Raw genomic sequence first — 18,295 nt, forward strand, 5'->3', positions numbered from 1 at the left:
CCTTTTTCTTCTGACTCTTTCCAGCTTTCAAACGGGGGTCACTGACCCCCCACATAAAAACAAATGCTCTGTAAGGCTACAAATGTATTGTTACTTTTTATTCCTCATCTTTCTATTCAGGTCTCTCCTATTCATATTCCAGTCTCTTCTTCAAATCAGTGCATGGTTGCTAGGGGAATTTGGATCCTAGCAACCAGATGGCTGAAATTACAAACTGGAGAGCTGCTGAATAAAAAGCTAAATAAGTCAAAAACCACAAATAATAAAAACCAATTGCAAATTGTCTCAGAATATCCCTCTCTACATCATACAGTTAAAGATGGAGAACCCCTTTAATAACACGGTGTAATTCAGGGGAAGCTGGAGGTAGAGGGCAGGTGTTTTGGCCCCACAGCATCAGAAGGGCCCCTGGAGGCAATAAATACCCCTGTTTTCTAACCCCAACGTTTGCTATAATTGTTTCCCCTTGGGAAAACTAGGGATGCACCTATTCTAGGATTCAGTTCGGGATTTGCCCCTTTTTCAGCAGGATTCAGATTCAGCCGAATCCTTGTGTCCAGCCAAACCAAATCCTAATTTGGATATGCAAATTAGGGGTGGGGAGGGAAATCCTGTGACTTTTTGTCACAAAACAAGGAAGTAAAAAATGTTTTCCCCTTCCCACCCCTAATTTGCATATGCAAATTAGGATCGAGTTCGGTATTCAGCCGAATCTTTCACAAAAGATTCAGGGGTTTGGCCGTATCCAAAATAGTGTATTTGGTGCATGCCTAGAAAATACTGCTTTATTCGGCAGCACCCCAGTCTAGGATTTTCAGATCTTTGGTTGCTAGGGTCCCACTTACCCTAGCAACGAGGCAATGGTCTGCATAGGACACAGGGCGACGATTAGAGAAAGGTCCAAACAGAATGGCAAATATCAAGCCGTAAATGTTTAATAGTTGCCGTGTGTCACTGACCCTAGCAACAAGAGGGAAAATAAAAAACAAGCAAATAGTGTGATCAGCGTTCAGTGTTGCTATAGTATCAGGACATTGGAAACCTTGTATCTATGGCACTCACAGTACAGTCCAGCTCCCACAATGCATTGCACACTTATTCATAGGCCTCCTAATAACAGAGCCTGCAAAGCATTGTGGGAACAGGAGTCTAGGCTGGAGAAGAGACGACTGATACAATGTTAAGAGTCAGGGAAAGCAATGAGGAGTATTGCAAGAGACAGAACCCCACCTGGTTGTTAGGGTCAATGCACTTAGTAACCAGACTGCAGTTCACAGCTGATTGTATAAGTGGGTGGGACCTTGATCTCCCCCCCTGTAACAAAAGTCAAGTAATGGAAACTTCCCATTCTCCCGGCACATTCCCACTCCGACCCCTGATAATAAATAACACTGTGTGGGTCATGGGACGGTGGCAGGGTTAAAGGGCAAGATAAACTGTCAGGACAATTCCTCTTCAACAACAAAATTTTAATTTCATTGAGAATATTTTATAAATAAATAATTAAACATTGTATTTCCCCCTCCCCATAATCCTGATTGAATGAATCGCTGCCCCCCCCCATTACATAAACAGTTTCATACAATTAAAACCAAAAAAAAAAAAGTAAAAATAAAACATAACATTGTATATACATCACAGTATGGTCATTGTGCAAATACCTGTATTTCTCACATCAGCAAATATCATGCACTGTGTATATATACACACACTATATTCATATCTGGTCACCCAAGCTCCGCCTCCTGGGCCACCAACGCCCCGCCTCCTGAGCCACCAATGCCCCGCCTCCTGGCCACCCACACCCCACGAAAACTTTTCAAAACAGAACCAAAAAGTGTCTAAAGCCAAATTCATCAGTTGTCTCTGCGGTGAGAAAGCCGCCCGTGGGCATTCAAGTGAAATCTATTAATGCTGGGGGAAAGGCTGTTGGGAAGGGATTGGGCACAGGGATATTAATCACTCGGTACCAGATTGGGAATTTTTTTTTTTTTTATGCCAAAAAATATTCTAGAAAAAAAAAATTAAAAGTTCTACAGAAGTGACCAGGTGTTCCTTTGGCACACCGGGGATGCTGGGAGTTGTAGTCCTGCAGCAAAGTGACAAAGACCCTCCCCCGGTCTCGTCCTACATTTCCAGATTGCTTTTGGTTAATCGTCGGTACCAACATCCAGTTTTCTTGCAGATTCTGGGGGTGAGCAGCTCATGCCCCCCGGGGTACGGAAGAAATTTTCCTGCAGCGAGTGAAATCCTTTGGGGGTCACAGGAAGGGCCGACTGTTAATGAGAGGAAATAAAACTGCTCGTTATCATTAACCAATCACCATGTAGACTTCCTGTTTCAAGCATAAACCTCCAGGGCTAGGGCTTGAGCATGCTCAGTTTGCACCTCTCTTCTCCTGTAATCTGAGCCCAGAGCTATGAGTGAGCAGGGAGAGACTCAGGCAGGAAATGATGTCACACCAAGCTAATATGGCAGCTGCTATTCTAAAGAAACAGAGTTTCTAGAGCTGTTACTCAGGTATGGTAAAGCATTCTACAGAATAAATATAGAAGTCTAGCTTGTACTATTGCAGCTAATCTATTGGCAATCAAATGCCTCCGTAGCTTTCCTTCTCCTTATAGAGGAGTGGCTCCCTTTTATGGCCAAAGCTCCATTAACTTTCTTTCCACCTCATATATTGGGAAAACCGTCTCATTAACTAAGGGGGGAGACTAAGCCCACCCCCCACCTGACCATAGGAAAGAGAGCAGCCCAGAGGCAGTAACTACAGTGAATCAGTTGTATTAGAGAGATAAGATTTCCTCATTAAAGGACCAGAAACCTCCAAATTTTTAATTAAAAACTTGAAACTCGCACAGCCTTTATTAAGGAGAGGATCCATTGTGCGGCACTCCATTTCTTCTTCCTGGATATCTTCTATAAAGAAGGCAGGGAGGAGAAATCAAGCTCTGCACAATGGATCGCCTTTTCTGATGAGGAGCACAAGTGGAGTTTCGGAAGTTCTCTTAATAAGGGCCGTGGGATTTTAAATTTTAATTTGTCCTGGTGTTTTAAAAAAAATTTATGTTACTAGTGCTTTAGGACACAAACTATAAATGGCCATAGTAAAGGGTAATTAGACTTATGAGGAAAGAAATCGGACAAGAGGAAGGTTGATGACAATAGAAGTCCTGAGAGAGGGTCCTGGCAAAGTTTGGGGTGCAAGGAAGGAGCAGCGGGTGGGGAGGTACCTGGGTTCTTACCTGGGGCAGGGCAAACACTGTAAATGGCTGCCCGTGATAGGTCACAGGAGAGACATGTTTACAGTTCAGCTCCTCTGGGCCCTTCCCATTCCGGGGGGACACGGTAGCAGTTTGGGGGTGTCCTGATGATATCAGCTCTCTGTTCTGTAGGGCGAACGTGAACATTCCCGGGCTGGGGCTCTTAGAGGGACCCGACCCACCTCCCATGTTGTGGCTAGTGCGGCTTACAACTGGCACGGCGGTTACTGGCCCCGGAGAGAACATGAGCTTGAGAGGGAAAACTCCTGCAGGGGCAGAAAGGAACATTACAAGGGGCAATAAACGGGGCAATTTCCTACACAAACCACTTCCTAGAGACTCACTAACGGATTGTGTTTAGAGGAAGGTTCATTCCTACCTGAAACTGGGGAAGTAAAGAACTTGTTCTCCGAGGAGGGGCCCGCATTCTCCTTACTGGACTCAGGGGCCACCGGGGCAAATTGTAAGGGAATTAGATACCCAGACGGATAGAGAGTCTAGAAACACAAAGGCACAAGAGTTACGAGTTGCCCCTCCCATAACTGTGGTACATTAGTTCCTAGGTACAGTTTATACACAGGACTTTAACATTCTCAGGCCCTGGATTATTACTGGATTCCTTGGCAGAGTCTTTGAGATCCTGATGTGTCTGGTACTAGTTCTACAGGAACATTCTGTGCCCAATTCTCTGTGTATTCAGCTCTGTCACTTGTATTTATACATAAGGGAGGAGGAGGTGCCATATTGATTCCCTTAGACAGTACAGTATGAGGGTATAGCTTATTGTGTGCCCAGAACATTCCTTCTCTGTATATTTGTATTTATACATATGGGAGGAGGGAGGTGCCATATTGATTCCCTTAGACAGTACAGTATGAGGGTATAGCTTATTGTGTGCCCAGAACATTCCTTCTCTGTATATTTGTATTTATACATATGGGAGGAGGTGCCATATTGATTCCCTTAGACAGTACAGTATGAGGGTATAGCTTATTATATGCCCAGAACATTCCTGCTCTGTATATTTGTATTTATACATATGGGAGGAGGGAGGTGCCATATTTATTCACTTAGACAGTACAGTATGAGGGTATAGCTTATTGTGTGCCCAGAACATTCCTTCTCTGTATATTTGTATTTATACATATGGGAGGAGGAGGTGCCATATTGATTCCCTTAGACAGTACAGTATGAGGGTATAGCTTATTGTGTGCCCAGAACATTCCTTCTCTGTATATTTGTATTTATACATATGGGAGGAGGAGGTGCCATATTGATTCCCTTAGACAGTACAGTGAGGGTATAGCTTATTGTGTGCCCAGAACATTCCTTCTCTGTATATTTGTATTTATACATATGGGAGGAGGTGCCATATTGATTCCCTTAGACAGTCCAGTATGAGGGTATAGCTTATTGTGTGCCCAGAACATTCCTTCTCTGTATATTTGTATTTATACATATGGGAGGAGGAGGTGCCATATTGATTCCCTTAGACAGTACAGTATGAGGGTATAGCTTATTGTGTGCCCAGAACATTCCTTCTCTGTATATTTGTAGTTATACATATGGGAGGAGGAGGTGCCATATTGATTCCCTTAGACAGTACAGTATGAGAGTATAGCTTATTGTGTGCCCAGAACATTCCTTCTCTGTATATTTGTATTTATACATATGGGAGGAGGAGGTGCCATATTGATTCCCTTAGACAGTACAGTGAGGGTATAGCTTATTGTGTGCCCAGAACATTCCTTCTCTGTATATTTGTATTTATACATATGGGAGGAGGTGCCATATTGATTCCCTTAGACAGTCCAGTATGAGGGTATAGCTTATTGTGTGCCCAGAACATTCCTTCTCTGTATATTTGTATTTATACATATGGGAGGAGGAGGTGCCATATTGATTCCCTTAGACAGTACAGTATGAGGGTATAGCTTATTGTGTGCCCAGAACATTCCTTCTCTGTATATTTGTAGTTATACATATGGGAGGAGGAGGTGCCATATTGATTCCCTTAGACAGTACAGTATGAGGGTATAGCTTATTGTGTGCCCAGAACATTCCTTCTCTGTATATTTGTAGTTATACATATGGGAGGAGGAGGTGCCATATTGATTCCCTTAGACAGTACAGTATGAGAGTATAGCTTATTGTGTGCCCAGAACATTCCTTCTCTGTATATTTGTATTTATACATATGGGAGGAGGAGGTGCCATATTGATTCCCTTAGACAGTACAGTGAGGGTATAGCTTATTGTGTGCCCAGAACATTCCTTCTCTGTATATTTGTATTTATACATATGGGAGGAGGTGCCATATTGATTCCCTTAGACAGTCCAGTATGAGGGTATAGCTTATTGTGTGCCCAGAACATTCCTTCTCTGTATATTTGTATTTATACATATGGGAGGAGGAGGTGCCATATTGATTCCCTTAGACAGTACAGTATGAGGGTATAGCTTATTGTGTGCCCAGAACATTCCTTCTCTGTATATTTGTAGTTATACATATGGGAGGAGGGAGAACACTGGGGAAGGGATTTACAGCGCACCTCTGTGACATCATCGACCACAGAACCTTTGATCCTCTTTGAGGTGCAGCCTCTGTCGGTCTCATGTTGCCGTTTGGGGCCCCGCTCCTGGGTCGATTGATCGTCCCCGTCTGATGGCGCCTGCAGGTCACTTGGGTTTGTGTAGCCGAGAGTGGGAGGAACATCGGAGAGAGTTTGTGTGTGGGGGGGCTGCAGAATGACAGCGTAGGGGGGAGCAGTATTGGGGTGAGGCTGGAGCAGTGGGAAGGCCTGGCAGTAGGTTGGGCTCAGACAGCGTGGGGTCTGGTTCTTATCGGAGCCCCCCGGTTGTTTCAAGGTGGATTTTACTTTGCAAGTAGAAACCTTCAGCTTCACTTTAGTCTGATCCCTGAAACAGAAGAAACAAAAGGCCAATTACAGGGAACAAGATCCTGAGGATACAGATCCCCCCCATATCCTCCCAGTCTGCACATGTGACTCACCTGCACTGCTGGAGCTGCTTCTTACATATCGCTGCGAGCTGCGCCATCTTGGAAGCTGCACTGGAGGATCCGTCGCCTTCAGCAAAGAGAAGAAACGTCAGTGTAACGGCTCTGCTTGTATTTATAGCTACAGGCGGGAGCTGCCATATACAATAACAAATCAGAGCACATACCAGTCTTTATGGGGCTGGAGGGAGCTGAGTTTATCTTCCGCCGGTCATTTTCGATGCTTTTGGCGAGTTTTATAAGAGACTGATGGCGAGTAAAAGTCTTGCCTCCGGAAGCGAAGAGGTTTTTGGCGCAGTTTTCCTTTGGGGACCTCAGGTCAATGGCCACGGGGGTGAGTGCAGTTGGGCTGGACCTGTTCTCTGAGTCTGGAACAAGTGGGAGAGGGTATGTTAGTATGTTAGCTGCACAGATACATTAGTACTGAGTACCTACAGTGCAACTCCCAGCATCCCCTGCAAGAAATATTCTGTCTATACACACTCTACCCCCTGCCCATTCTCACTGGTCACAACAGCTAGTGCAGCGTTCATTTCTTGTTTCTCCTCACTCCAATGTGGAGTCCGTTTGATCAGCAGCGTCATCTAGTGGCCAAAGCCTTTCACTCGGATTTCACCTTTCAAAGATGCAATGGAATTAGCCTTCCTGACCATGGGAAAGAGAACAGCCCAGGAGCAGGAAGTACAGAGAATCAGAGCTCTGTACCTGGGTAAGTACTGGGGGAGATTGGATTCACTTACCCAGGGGGAGGTTCCTGTCTGACCATGGGAAAGAGAACAGCCCAGGAGCAGGAAGTACAGAGAATCAGAGTTCTGTACCTGGGTAAGTACTGGGGGAGATTCACTTACCCAGGGGGAGGTTCCTGTCTGACCATGGGAAAGAGAACAGCCCAGGAGCAGGAAGTACAGAGAATCAGAGTTCTGTACCTGGGTAAGTACTGGGGGAGATTCACTTACCCAGGGGGAGATTCCTGTCTGACCATGGGAAAGAGAACAGCCCAGGAGCAGGAAGTACAGAGAATCCAATGAGAAGCCCAGAGCAAAGTGCAGGGTATCAAAGGGAAACAAACCTTGATCGTCTGAAAACGACTCGGGGCCGGTCCACTGGAAGGCGGGCTTCCTCCCCTTCTCCTCTGTCACATGGACTTTCTTTATGAGATTCAGACTCGTCAGGACATTAGCGATATCATACAGGCGCCTGATCTTTGCTGTGGGTACAGAGAACACTTCTGTGAGGCCAACGTTGAGTTGAGTAGTTCTACATCGAAATGGCATGGTGTAGTGGGATGCAGCTACACATCTCTGTACATACACGCTGCATACTGCACTGTGCAATGGATAATGGTACAAAGAAAAGACTACAGACTACAGCAGATTTATGCTGGGTAATCAATATGGCAGCACTGCAGCATCCACATAAAGGGTTAAATGCACAAGGACTGGTCACTGTCAGACTGCACTTACTTTTAAATTTGCTTTTGTCTAAATCCTCCAGTTGATCCTCTCCAATTAATATTTTAGCAGCAACTTCTAAGCTGACGATCCGAGGGGCCGACACAAGAAACAGCATCACAAACCGCTGACTCATCACTCGCAGGGACTTCTCTTTCCTACTGTTCACCGACGCTACAGAGAGAGGACACAGGTCAGATCCATTAATAATGCACAGCCTCACACTCAGGGCAATATACACATTTATATGGGGAAGTATTCCCCTGTACTAAGCACAATTCAGCGGGAACAGCCCCTAAGTTTGCTCATAGTCTGTACAGAGAGATCCCATAAAACTATGGTACATAGGTATTCCCCTGTACTAAGCACAATTCAGCAGGAACAGTCCCCTAAGTTTGCTCATAGTCTGTACAGAGAGATCCCATAAAACTATGGCAGCATAGGTATTCCCTGTACTAAGCTCAATTCAGCAGGAACAGTCCCTAAGTTTGCTCATAGTCTGTACAGAGAGATCCCATAAAACTATGGCAGCATAGGTATTCCCTGTACTAAGCTCAATTCAGCAGGAACAGTCCCTAAGTTTGCTCATAGTCTGTACAGAGAGATCCCATAAAACTATGGCAGCATAGGTATTCCCTGTACTAAGCACAATTCAGCAGGAACAGTCCCCTAGGTTTGCTCATAGTCTGTACAGAGAGATCCCATAAAACTATGGCAGCATAGGTACTCCTCTGTACTAAGCACAATTCAGCAGGAACAGCCCCTAAGTTTGCTCATAGTCTGTACAGAGAGATCCCATAAAACTATGGCAACATAGGTATTCCCTGTACTAAGCACAATTCAGCAGGAACAGCCCCTAAGTTTGCTCATAGTCTGTACAGAGAGATCCCATAAAACTATGGCAACATAGGTATTCCCTGTACTAAGCACAATTCAGCAGGAACAGTCCCCTAAGTTTGCTCATAGTCTGTACAGAGAGATCCCATAAAACTATGGTACATAGGTATTCCCCTGTACTAAGCACAATTCAGCAGGAACAGTCCCCTAAGTTTGCTCATAGTCTGTACAGAGAGATCCCATAAAACTATGGCAGCATAGGTACTCCTCTGTACTAAGCACAATTCAGCAGGAACAGCCCCTAAGTTTGCTCATAGTCTGTACAGAGAGATCCCATAAAACTATGGCAACATAGGTATTCCCTGTACTAAGCACAATTCAGCAGGAACAGCCCCTAAGTTTGCTCATAGTCTGTACAGAGAGATCCCATAAAACTACTAAGCACAATTCAGCAGGAACAGCACTGTAGGCCGATTCTCACCTGCTCTGAACTCCAAACCAGGGAGCTCCACAAACCCAACTTCCGGGTGCTTAACAAGGGGTTTTGGCGTTTCTGGATTAGGGGAATTCTGGGAATCAAACTCGTCCTGTTCTCGTTTCTTCAGCAGCTGAATCTGCTCCCCGTATTGATTCCCCTCTCCGACCTTTTTCAGCGCTTCAAACGTTTTGCCGAGATTGAGGCGGCCGTGCCAAATGTATTTGTTTTTGGCCAAGCGACTGACCATGTGGAGACTCTCCAGCACGTTGACAATGTCGTAAATGCGCCGGCGCTCGACACCTGCAAATAAACGGTGAATAAGCGTCAGTGTAATCAGGAAATCTGTATCTTTCTGATTTCAGGGTCAGTTCTCTGGGCACATGATTTCAGGAATCAAAAGCAGCAGAAAAGCCAGAAAATCGCTGCTCTCAAAAGCAATTGGTGACATTTCCTTTATTGGAACGTGAAGCTCTGCGGCGCCACCTAGAGGCATCCACTGACTCATGCAAAGAGCTGCCCGGCGACAGTGAGAAGTGTGTGTGTGTGTGGGGGGGGGGGGAATCTAACGGGGGAGTGCGACTTACACCCCCCCCCAGCATTTGACTTTCACACCATTCCTACAGCATCTGCCACAAATAGAATTCCAGCCCCCAAAACCCCATCCTGCAGAACATTCCACAATCGATGCACTAACTGGCAGTGACAAATGTAAGGGGAAGTAAAACCAAAGAGATTCTTTGTAGGGATGCATCAAATCCACTATTTGGGTTTCTGCCGAATCCTTCATGAAAGATTCAGCCGAATACCAAACTGAATCCACATATGCAAATTAGGGATGGGAAATTTCCTTGTTATGTGACGGAAAGTCACGCAATTTCCCTTCCTGACTCAAATTTGCATATGCTAATTAGGAATCGGCCAGGCACAAGGATAAGGCTGAATCCCAAACTGAATGCGGTGCATCTGTAATTCTTTGAGACCCTCATTTGGTGCATCCCTAAGTCTTTGAGACCCTATTTGGTGCATCCCTAATTCTTTGAGACCTCATTTGGTGCATCCCTAATTCTTTGAGACCCTATTTGGTGCATCCCTAATTCTTTGAGACCCTATTTGGTGCATCACCATTTATTTGAGACCCTATTTGGTGCATCCCTAATTATGTGAGACCCTCATTTGGTGCATCCCTAATTCTTTGAGACCTCTCATTTGGTGAATCCCTAAGAGACCCTATTTGGTGCATCCCTAATTCTTTGAGACCCTCATTGCAGCAAGTACTCACTCAGCTCCCCGGCGACTTCATCCAGACAGATACTGTTATTCACAGCGGGATTGGGGTAACTGGGATATCGCGCCAGGAACTTATGGCACAGTAACCCCAAACTCTTCTCCTTGCGGCTCGGCAGCACCTTTTCCAGTTCGTCCCCAGAAAACTGCTCCTGTTGAGAAAAGGATTTGTATGAGAGTAACTGCAACACTGTCAGTTCCTCAAAAAGGTCACATTCTGTTTCCTCCAATTACCCAAGCTTCCGTGCACTCTCCTTGCATAATAATAATAATAATAATAATAATAATAATAATAATATGGCCACATGAACAGAGACATATAAACTGGGCTTCTACAACATTGCTCAACATTTACCCACCTATAAAAATTCATTTCGAATGAATTAACTGCCAACAGAATGAATGTGTAACAGGAGCGCCCCCTGCTGTTCTATTTGGGTTACACTTCCCTGTGTATCACCTGTAAAGAGGTTCTTCACCTTCAACCACCTAGTTGGTTTCAGACTTTAAATCAGACTAAAGTCTGAAATAAAGACTTTTCCCAATCACTTGCTATTTTCTATTTGTTTTTCTAATATTGAAGTGTAAAGTGTAATTTTTCACCTTCTAAAGCAGCTCTGGGAGGGGTCGCCGACCCTGTGAACTGTTCTAAATGGATACATTCAGTTGATACATTTCATATCTTTGTCCCTGCTGAGCAGAATCTCTGGGTTTCATTACAGGCAGCTGTTAGACTTGATACAATAGTTACAGAAGCTGCTGAGAAATGTATTGACTAATTGTTGTAACCGTTCAGAATCTGCACCTGAATTACTGAGCTGACACTCAAACGCCAGAGACAAGGACATTAAACTTAAATTTTGGAAAAAAAAAAACCAGTAAAAAAATCTAAAGTAATTGAGAAAAAAAAAAAAAAAAAAAAGAAGTCTATTTTTGGGGAACAATCTGAAAACAATTGAATTTAAAAAAGTGTTTGGAATGTGAACAACCCCTTTAAACTTTTATGTTCTTGCAGATAGAAATGATCGAATACGCTGTTTCTTGGTTACTTATTTGCTTTCCATATATAAAGTATGTCTTCACTCACCCCTGGTTTCTAGGGTCAGGGAGCCTAGCAACCCAATGGAAGTTGAAACGCAAGTAAAAAAAAGCAGTTGCTTTAAACTGAAAGTGTTGCAGCAGGTAAAGCAGAATTATCCCCAGCAAAAAGGCTCATTTTTATTACCTCCAAGATCTCTCGCTCCCGGTTCCTGATTTCGGGGCTGGCAGCGCTAATCAGCATTTTGAGATTGGCCGTCGGGGTCCAGGGGTCGGCATTGTTCCATTCCTGAGGCTTTGTAGGGGTCTTTAAATTGGTGGCCGCAAGCTGGATCTCCCCTAACACGGAGGTGGCAGACGTGAGCTGCTTTGGGGGCGACCTGGTTCCCATCGGATTTACATTTAACCCACAGTTTTCCTGCAGAGAGAAGAGATTGGTCAGTCGCTTATTAACCACACCCCTCGGATAATCTGCACCAATGATATTTAAATACAAACCTTATATCCCTCCTCCATGGCTGGTGCGGGGGAGCTATTTATTTGAACGAGTACAGAATATTCTCATGTGCACATGTCCTGCAAGAACAAACAAACAGTTAATAGATAAATAAGAAACGTGTCCCACAGAGAAATAGGAAGAATATTTGTGCCCAAAAGCCCAGTGGACTACAACTCCCAGCATTCTGTGTCACGGGTCAAAGCATTCTGGGAGTTGTACTGAAAGTTAATTATTCCATATAGAAAAACATTGGGTGAGACCCAGAGAAACCCTGTGATTCTGTAGATCTTTATGACAGTGTCCACAAGAAGGTCTCATTGGAGGCTACATCTGATTCTTTTGGGGGAGGAGTCCTGTGTGTGTGTATGTGTATGTATGTATGTATGTATGTATGTATGTATGTATGTATATATACAGTATGTGTGTATGTACAGTATATGTATGTATATGTATATCCCATGGGTGGTGGAGAGGCAACGTGTGATTATATCAGCTCTGGGGGGTAATAAGTCAGATGTGTAACAACATATTGTATCTATAGGACACACAGGGTTTGTGTTGGGCTCCCAAATGTTACGCTGCACCTCTAGGGGGGCCCCGGTCAGTGTATCAGGGGCCCAGTCTGAAGGTCATTAAAGTTGACACTTGGGGGGTCTATTTGCTCTCAGCTCTGTCTGAAGGTCATTTAAGGTGACATTTAGGGTTAGACACATTTCTACAAATATTGGGGGCTGTGTTATTTATGTGCCGGACACCTCGTTATGACCTGAGGGGCCAAAATAAACACAAGCCCTTAAGCACAGACCCAGCTGAGAAACTAGAGAGAACTGGGAGAGACCCTCACTACATGTCCCCCCCCAACTGCACTTCATGAATGGACAAACTATACTCATATACGATATACACCCGGCAAGAACCCCTAAACTGGAGACTTCTAGTAGCGGCTTTATAGAGACCACTAGACAAATATGGGGGGGTTGGTGTGAAGCTGCCGTGGGCTCCTCACAAGTAACACACAGTCAGTGTATTTGGGGGGGGGGGGGCACAAAATGTTACACTTGTCACAGCAGCGAATCCCTGGGCAGGGGCCACACAGCAGGGCTGCCAGGTTGGTGGTTTTCCAGACAAATTGGGCGACTAATTGAAAGCCCAGGCGGGTTTTGAAAGTATAAACAAGTCAAGGTACAGATTTGGGCTACTGATTTTCGGCTGGTTTGTACTTTGGAAAACCAGCAAAAGTTTTTCTCTTGCCCCAATGTGCCAAGTCTGTGTGTCCCAATGCATGTTGGGTAATGTGGTTTTTGTGTAACAATTTGCTGCCAAGTTGAATGTAAGACTACAATACCCAGCATGCACTGGGACTGACTTGTGTAGAAGTCGGGAGTTACCAGATTTTGGGCTCAGTCTCCCGTCTCTCTTAATCATTCTCACGTTTTCCGGTGACTTTCCTCAATTTCAGACAATTTTGGGGCAAAAATCTGCTGGTCACCAAAATGTCTAGAGGTCGAGCTGTTTTACCAATATTCATTGAAATTGTATTTGTACTAGGGACCCCTATACCTCCTGGGGCCCCTCCGTAGTTACCCCCCCTGGGGACGGCCTATTCTGTCCCATTTTGCTTTGTGGAAAAATTTGTATTTTCTTATATATATTCATTTATTTTTAGACTTTTATTTCACTGCACATATTGGGCTATTTTTGGGCTACTATTGAGGTGCCTGGTGGGCTACTATTGAGGTGCCTGGTGGACTACTATTGAGGTGCCTGGTGGGCTACTATTGAGGTGCCTGGTGGGCTACTATTGAGGTGCCTGGTGGGCTACTATTGAGGTGTCTGGTGGGCTACTATTGAGGTGCCTGTGGGCTACTATTGAGGTGCCTGTGGGCTACTATTCGGCGGGTTTTGTAGATTAGACGTGAGAAGTCTGATGTGTAGAGAAGGGGAGACTCTCAGTACAACACACAGGCCTCATTATCATCATCATTATTATTATTAGACACGAGCAGCCCCTCAAACACATGGAATATAAAAAAGACCAATCTAAATAAGACGAATACTAGAATATATAAAGAAGCAGAAGTTACACAGGGGGAGGTGGGAGTTGTAGTTTGGAAAACCAGCGAAAGTTTTTCTCTTGCCCCAATGTGCCAAGTCTGTGTGTCCCAATGCATGTTGGGTAATGTGGTTTTTGTGTAACAAGTTGAATGTAAGACTACAATACCCAGCATGCACTGGGACTGACTTGTGTAGAAGTCGGGAGTTACCAGATTTTGGGCTCAGTCTCCCGTCTCTCTTAATCATTCTCACATTTTCCGGTGACTTTCCTCAATTTCAGACAATTTTGGGGCAAAAATCTGCTGGTCACCAAAATGTCTAGAGGTCGAGCTGTTTTACCAATATTCATTGAAATTGTATTTGTACTAGGGACCCCTATACCTCCTGGGGCCCCTCCGTAGTTACCCCCCCTGGGGACGGCCTATTCTGTCCCATTTTGCTTTGTGGAAAAATTTGTATTTTCTTATATATATTCATTTATTTTTAGACTTTTATTTCACTGCACATATTGGGCTATTTTTGGGCTACTATTGAGGTGCCTGGTGGGCTACTATTGAGGTGCCTGGTGGGCTACTATTGAGGTGCCTGGTGGGCTACTATTGAGGTGCCTGGTGGGCTACTATTGAGGTGCCTGGTGGGCTACTATTGAGGTGCCTGGTGGGCTACTATTGAGGTGCCTGTGGGCTACTATTGAGGTGCCTGGTGGGCTACTATTGAGGTGCCTGGTGGGCTACTATTGAGGTGCCTGTGGGCTACTATTGAGGTGCCTGTGGGCTACTATTGAGGTGCCTGTGGGCTACTATTCGGCGGGTTTTGTAGATTAGACGTGAGAAGTCTGATGTGTAGAGAAGGGGAGAGTCTCAGCCCCAGTACAACACACAGGCCTCATCATTATTATTATTATTAGACACGAGCAGCCCCTCAAACACATGGAATATAAAAAAGACGAATGTAAATAAGACGAATACTAGAATATATAAAGAAGCAGAAGTTACACAGGGGGAGGTGGGAGTTGTAGTTGGAGGGAAGCGGTTGTACATAAAGTGTCAGTAGAAATAAATATCACAGACAATAATGATAATAAAAGTATAAGAGGGAAAGTAAAGGCGGTCGGTAGAGGAGACAAATCAGAGACACAAACAAGACTCACCCCAAGCTCCGCCGATCCCGCGCTCCTCCGTTTTGAATCCCCGGGCGCCAAGTGTGCGGCGCGCAAATTCTCTTTTCCAATTTCCCACCGTAGCCAGCGCGCCGGAGCCAGCCAATGAGAAAGGCGCGACTCATCCAAGCAGGCCAATAGGGGTGTGGGTGGGCGTGGCCTGGTGGTAGGGCGTGGAGAGAGAGACCAGTGTGTGTGTGTCACTAGTTTCGGGACGGGGAGGGGGAAGGGCTCTCGTTCATGTGGGACGTAAGCGCGCTCCCGTGTCCCCCCATAGAGACTTGTTCCTGTGTATTTCTATATTATATGTATATACATCAGCTTTGTGTAGCGCCATGTCCTGACTTTCCACTGAATCTTACACGAACCCCAACTGATCCCTCAGATCCCTAAATACCTCCCTGTCACAGGCTCCACTCCCAGCACCCCTATTACTTCACAGGCTCAACTCCCAACACCCTATTACTTCACAGGCTCAACTCCCAACACCCTATTACTTCACAGACTCAACTCCCAACACCCTATTACTTCACAGGCTCAACTCCCAACACCCTATTACTTCACAGACTCAACTCCCAACACCCCTATTACCTCACAGACTCAACTCCCAACACCCCTATTACCTCACAGACTCAACTCCCAACACCCTATTACTTCACAGGCTCAACTCCCAACACCCCTATTACTTCACAGACTCAACTCCCAACACCCTATTACTTCACAGGCTCAACTCCCAACACCCCTATTACTTCACAGACTCAACTCCCAACACCCTATTACTTCACAGACTCAACTCCCAACACCCTATTACTTCACAGGCTCAACTCCCAACACCCCTATTACTTCACAGACTCAACTCCCAACACCCTATTACTTCACAGGCTCAACTCCCAACACCCCTATTACTTCACAGACTCAACTCCCAACACCCTATTACTTCACAGACTCAACTCCCAACACCCCTATTACCTCACAGACTCAACTCCCAACACCCCTATTACCTCACAGACTCAACTCCCAACACCCCTATTACTTCACAGGCTCAACTCCCAACACCCCTATTATTTCACAGGCTCAACTCCCAACACCCCTATTACCTCACAGACTCAACTCCCAACACCCTATTACTTCACAGACTCAACTCCCAACACCCCTATTACTTCACAGACTCAACTCCCAACACCCCTATTACCTCACAGACTCAACTCCCAACACCCTATTACTTCACAGGCTCAACTCCCAACACCCTATTACTTCACAGACTCAACTCCCAACACCCCTATTACCTCACAGACTCAACTCCCAACACCCCTATTACCTCACAGACTCAACTCCCAACACCCTATTACTTCACAGGCTCAACTCCCAACACCCCTATTACTTCACAGACTCAACTCCCAACACCCTATTACTTCACAGGCTCAACTCCCAACACCCCTATTACTTCACAGACTCAACTCCCAACACCCTATTACTTCACAGGCTCAACTCCCAACACCCCTATTACTTCACAGACTCAACTCCCAACACCCTATTACTTCACAGATTCAACTCCCAACACCCCTATTACCTCACAGACTCAACTCCCAACACCCCTATTACCTCACAGACTCAACTCCCAACACCCCTATTACTTCACAGGCTCAACTCCCAACACCCCTATTATTTCACAGGCTCAACTCCCAACACCCCTATTACCTCACAGGCTGCACCTAAACATTCCCACTCACACTCCCTCACAGACTGCGCCCCAATAGCCCCACTCCCTCAGACAATTGTAGTCAAACAGGCAAATATAGACAAAATGGCGGGATAAACACATATTATTTCATAGAGCAGACAAGGCCCATGTTCCCTGCACTGAGCCTGTAGAGCAGTAGCTGGAGGGAGTCCCAGGGCGGGAGCCTAATCAGAGGCCTGAGGGAGAGGCGTCACATTGAGTTTGCTGAGTGTTTGTCCTTCTCTACAGAAAGGAGGGAGCAATGGAAGCTGCTCAAGTCTCTGCCTGTTTCTTGCTCAGAAATCCTTCTTTTTTTCCCCCAGAAAATCTGAGACCTGAAGTTGTAACAGGTGGTCGGACAAGTTTCTCTTTGGCCAAGTTGTTTATGTTGAGTGGGGGCCTGACTGTCAGCAATCACTGCAGGAAGAAATGGCAGTCGGTGTGGGAGGGGGCAGCTAAGTGTCGGTGCTTTGGACTGTGGCCACAAATCTCCTGCTGGGAAATAATCGTCACATGTGTCTGAGGAGAAGTGTCGGCCATTGATTGTACAGAAAGTACATGAGATATAGACTTCAGGCTTCACTGTGGATTCTTCAGGTAAGGATACACTGGCACACGAGGTATAATGCAATGCAGGGTGACCCCTTGCTTATTTATTTGTGCGGACGTGCAACGTTTCGGGGCGAGCCCCTTTCTCAAGCATTCACTGTGGATTCTCTCACTCAATAGGAGGTGCAGTTTGCTCCAGAAAATATGTCACCTTTATTACACAGGAGAATTTATTCTCAGAGAGTTTTCCGAGAGTTCTCAGCGCACAATAGTAACCGGGTCTGTTACTCACCAGAGTATAAAGTGATGAGTAAATATCAACATTACCACCCACAGCCAACTTTGGCCAAGGCCTAGGACAAGGACCCACCAGGATTCTTCCCAGTACCCAGTGGGCCATTCCAACTCTGACGCCATCTTGGAGGAGTCTAACATGGAGTGGGTGGGGGAGTGAGGGTGGAGGGTTGAGGTGGGGCAAGTGTAGAATAGTTGGGGTGCACTGTAAAGAGGTGGGAGGAGGCTAAAGTAGGAGTTGACCAATGAAAGTCTGAATAACTTGGGGTATTTGAGACCTTTCTCAGGTTGAAGTCTTGGGGTCCAGTAGTCTCCAAATGATGGGTACAGATAGGAAACACAAATGCCATTGAGTGGGCAACTGAGAAACCTGACAGAGATATCAGAGACAGAATGGTTAGTGGGGGTCAGCAGGACCAGGGGAACCCACAGAAATGACAGAAGAGACCGGCACAAGCAGACTATGGTGGAACACAGCTCCCTTCCCTATTCAAACCTCTGCCACCAAGTAATGGGCTTCCTGGAACAAAATGATCCGGTAACTGTTGCTGGCAGCTGCTCGGAGCCCAGCCAATCAGAGAGGTTTATGCCAGACAGGAAGTGCTCAGTTGTGAGTCCCCCTGTGTGTTCAGCTGTCAGTCCCCCTGTGT

General features: G+C 45.6%; 1 protein-coding gene across 2 annotated transcripts; it reads right to left on the bottom strand.

Annotated features, from left to right (window-relative positions):
• Positions 1-919: 919 nt before the first annotated feature.
• Positions 920-15,222, bottom strand: e2f8.L (E2F transcription factor 8 L homeolog). 2 transcript variants are annotated; one of them, NM_001091407.1, is given in 13 exon segments: positions 1,982-2,276; positions 3,246-3,529; positions 3,643-3,760; positions 5,815-6,181; positions 6,276-6,351; positions 6,449-6,649; positions 7,351-7,488; positions 7,745-7,906; positions 9,051-9,347; positions 10,327-10,483; positions 11,557-11,787; positions 11,868-11,945; positions 15,074-15,120. In NM_001091407.1, coding segments are annotated over 12 exon segments (2,175 nt in total). In that variant the 5' UTR covers positions 11,886-11,945; positions 15,074-15,120; the 3' UTR covers positions 1,982-2,150.
• Positions 15,223-18,295: the final 3,073 nt, after the last annotated feature.

This window comes from Xenopus laevis, chromosome 4L (assembly GCF_017654675.1).
Source record: "Xenopus laevis strain J_2021 chromosome 4L, Xenopus_laevis_v10.1, whole genome shotgun sequence".
Classification (NCBI taxonomy): Eukaryota; Metazoa; Chordata; class Amphibia; order Anura; family Pipidae; genus Xenopus; species Xenopus laevis.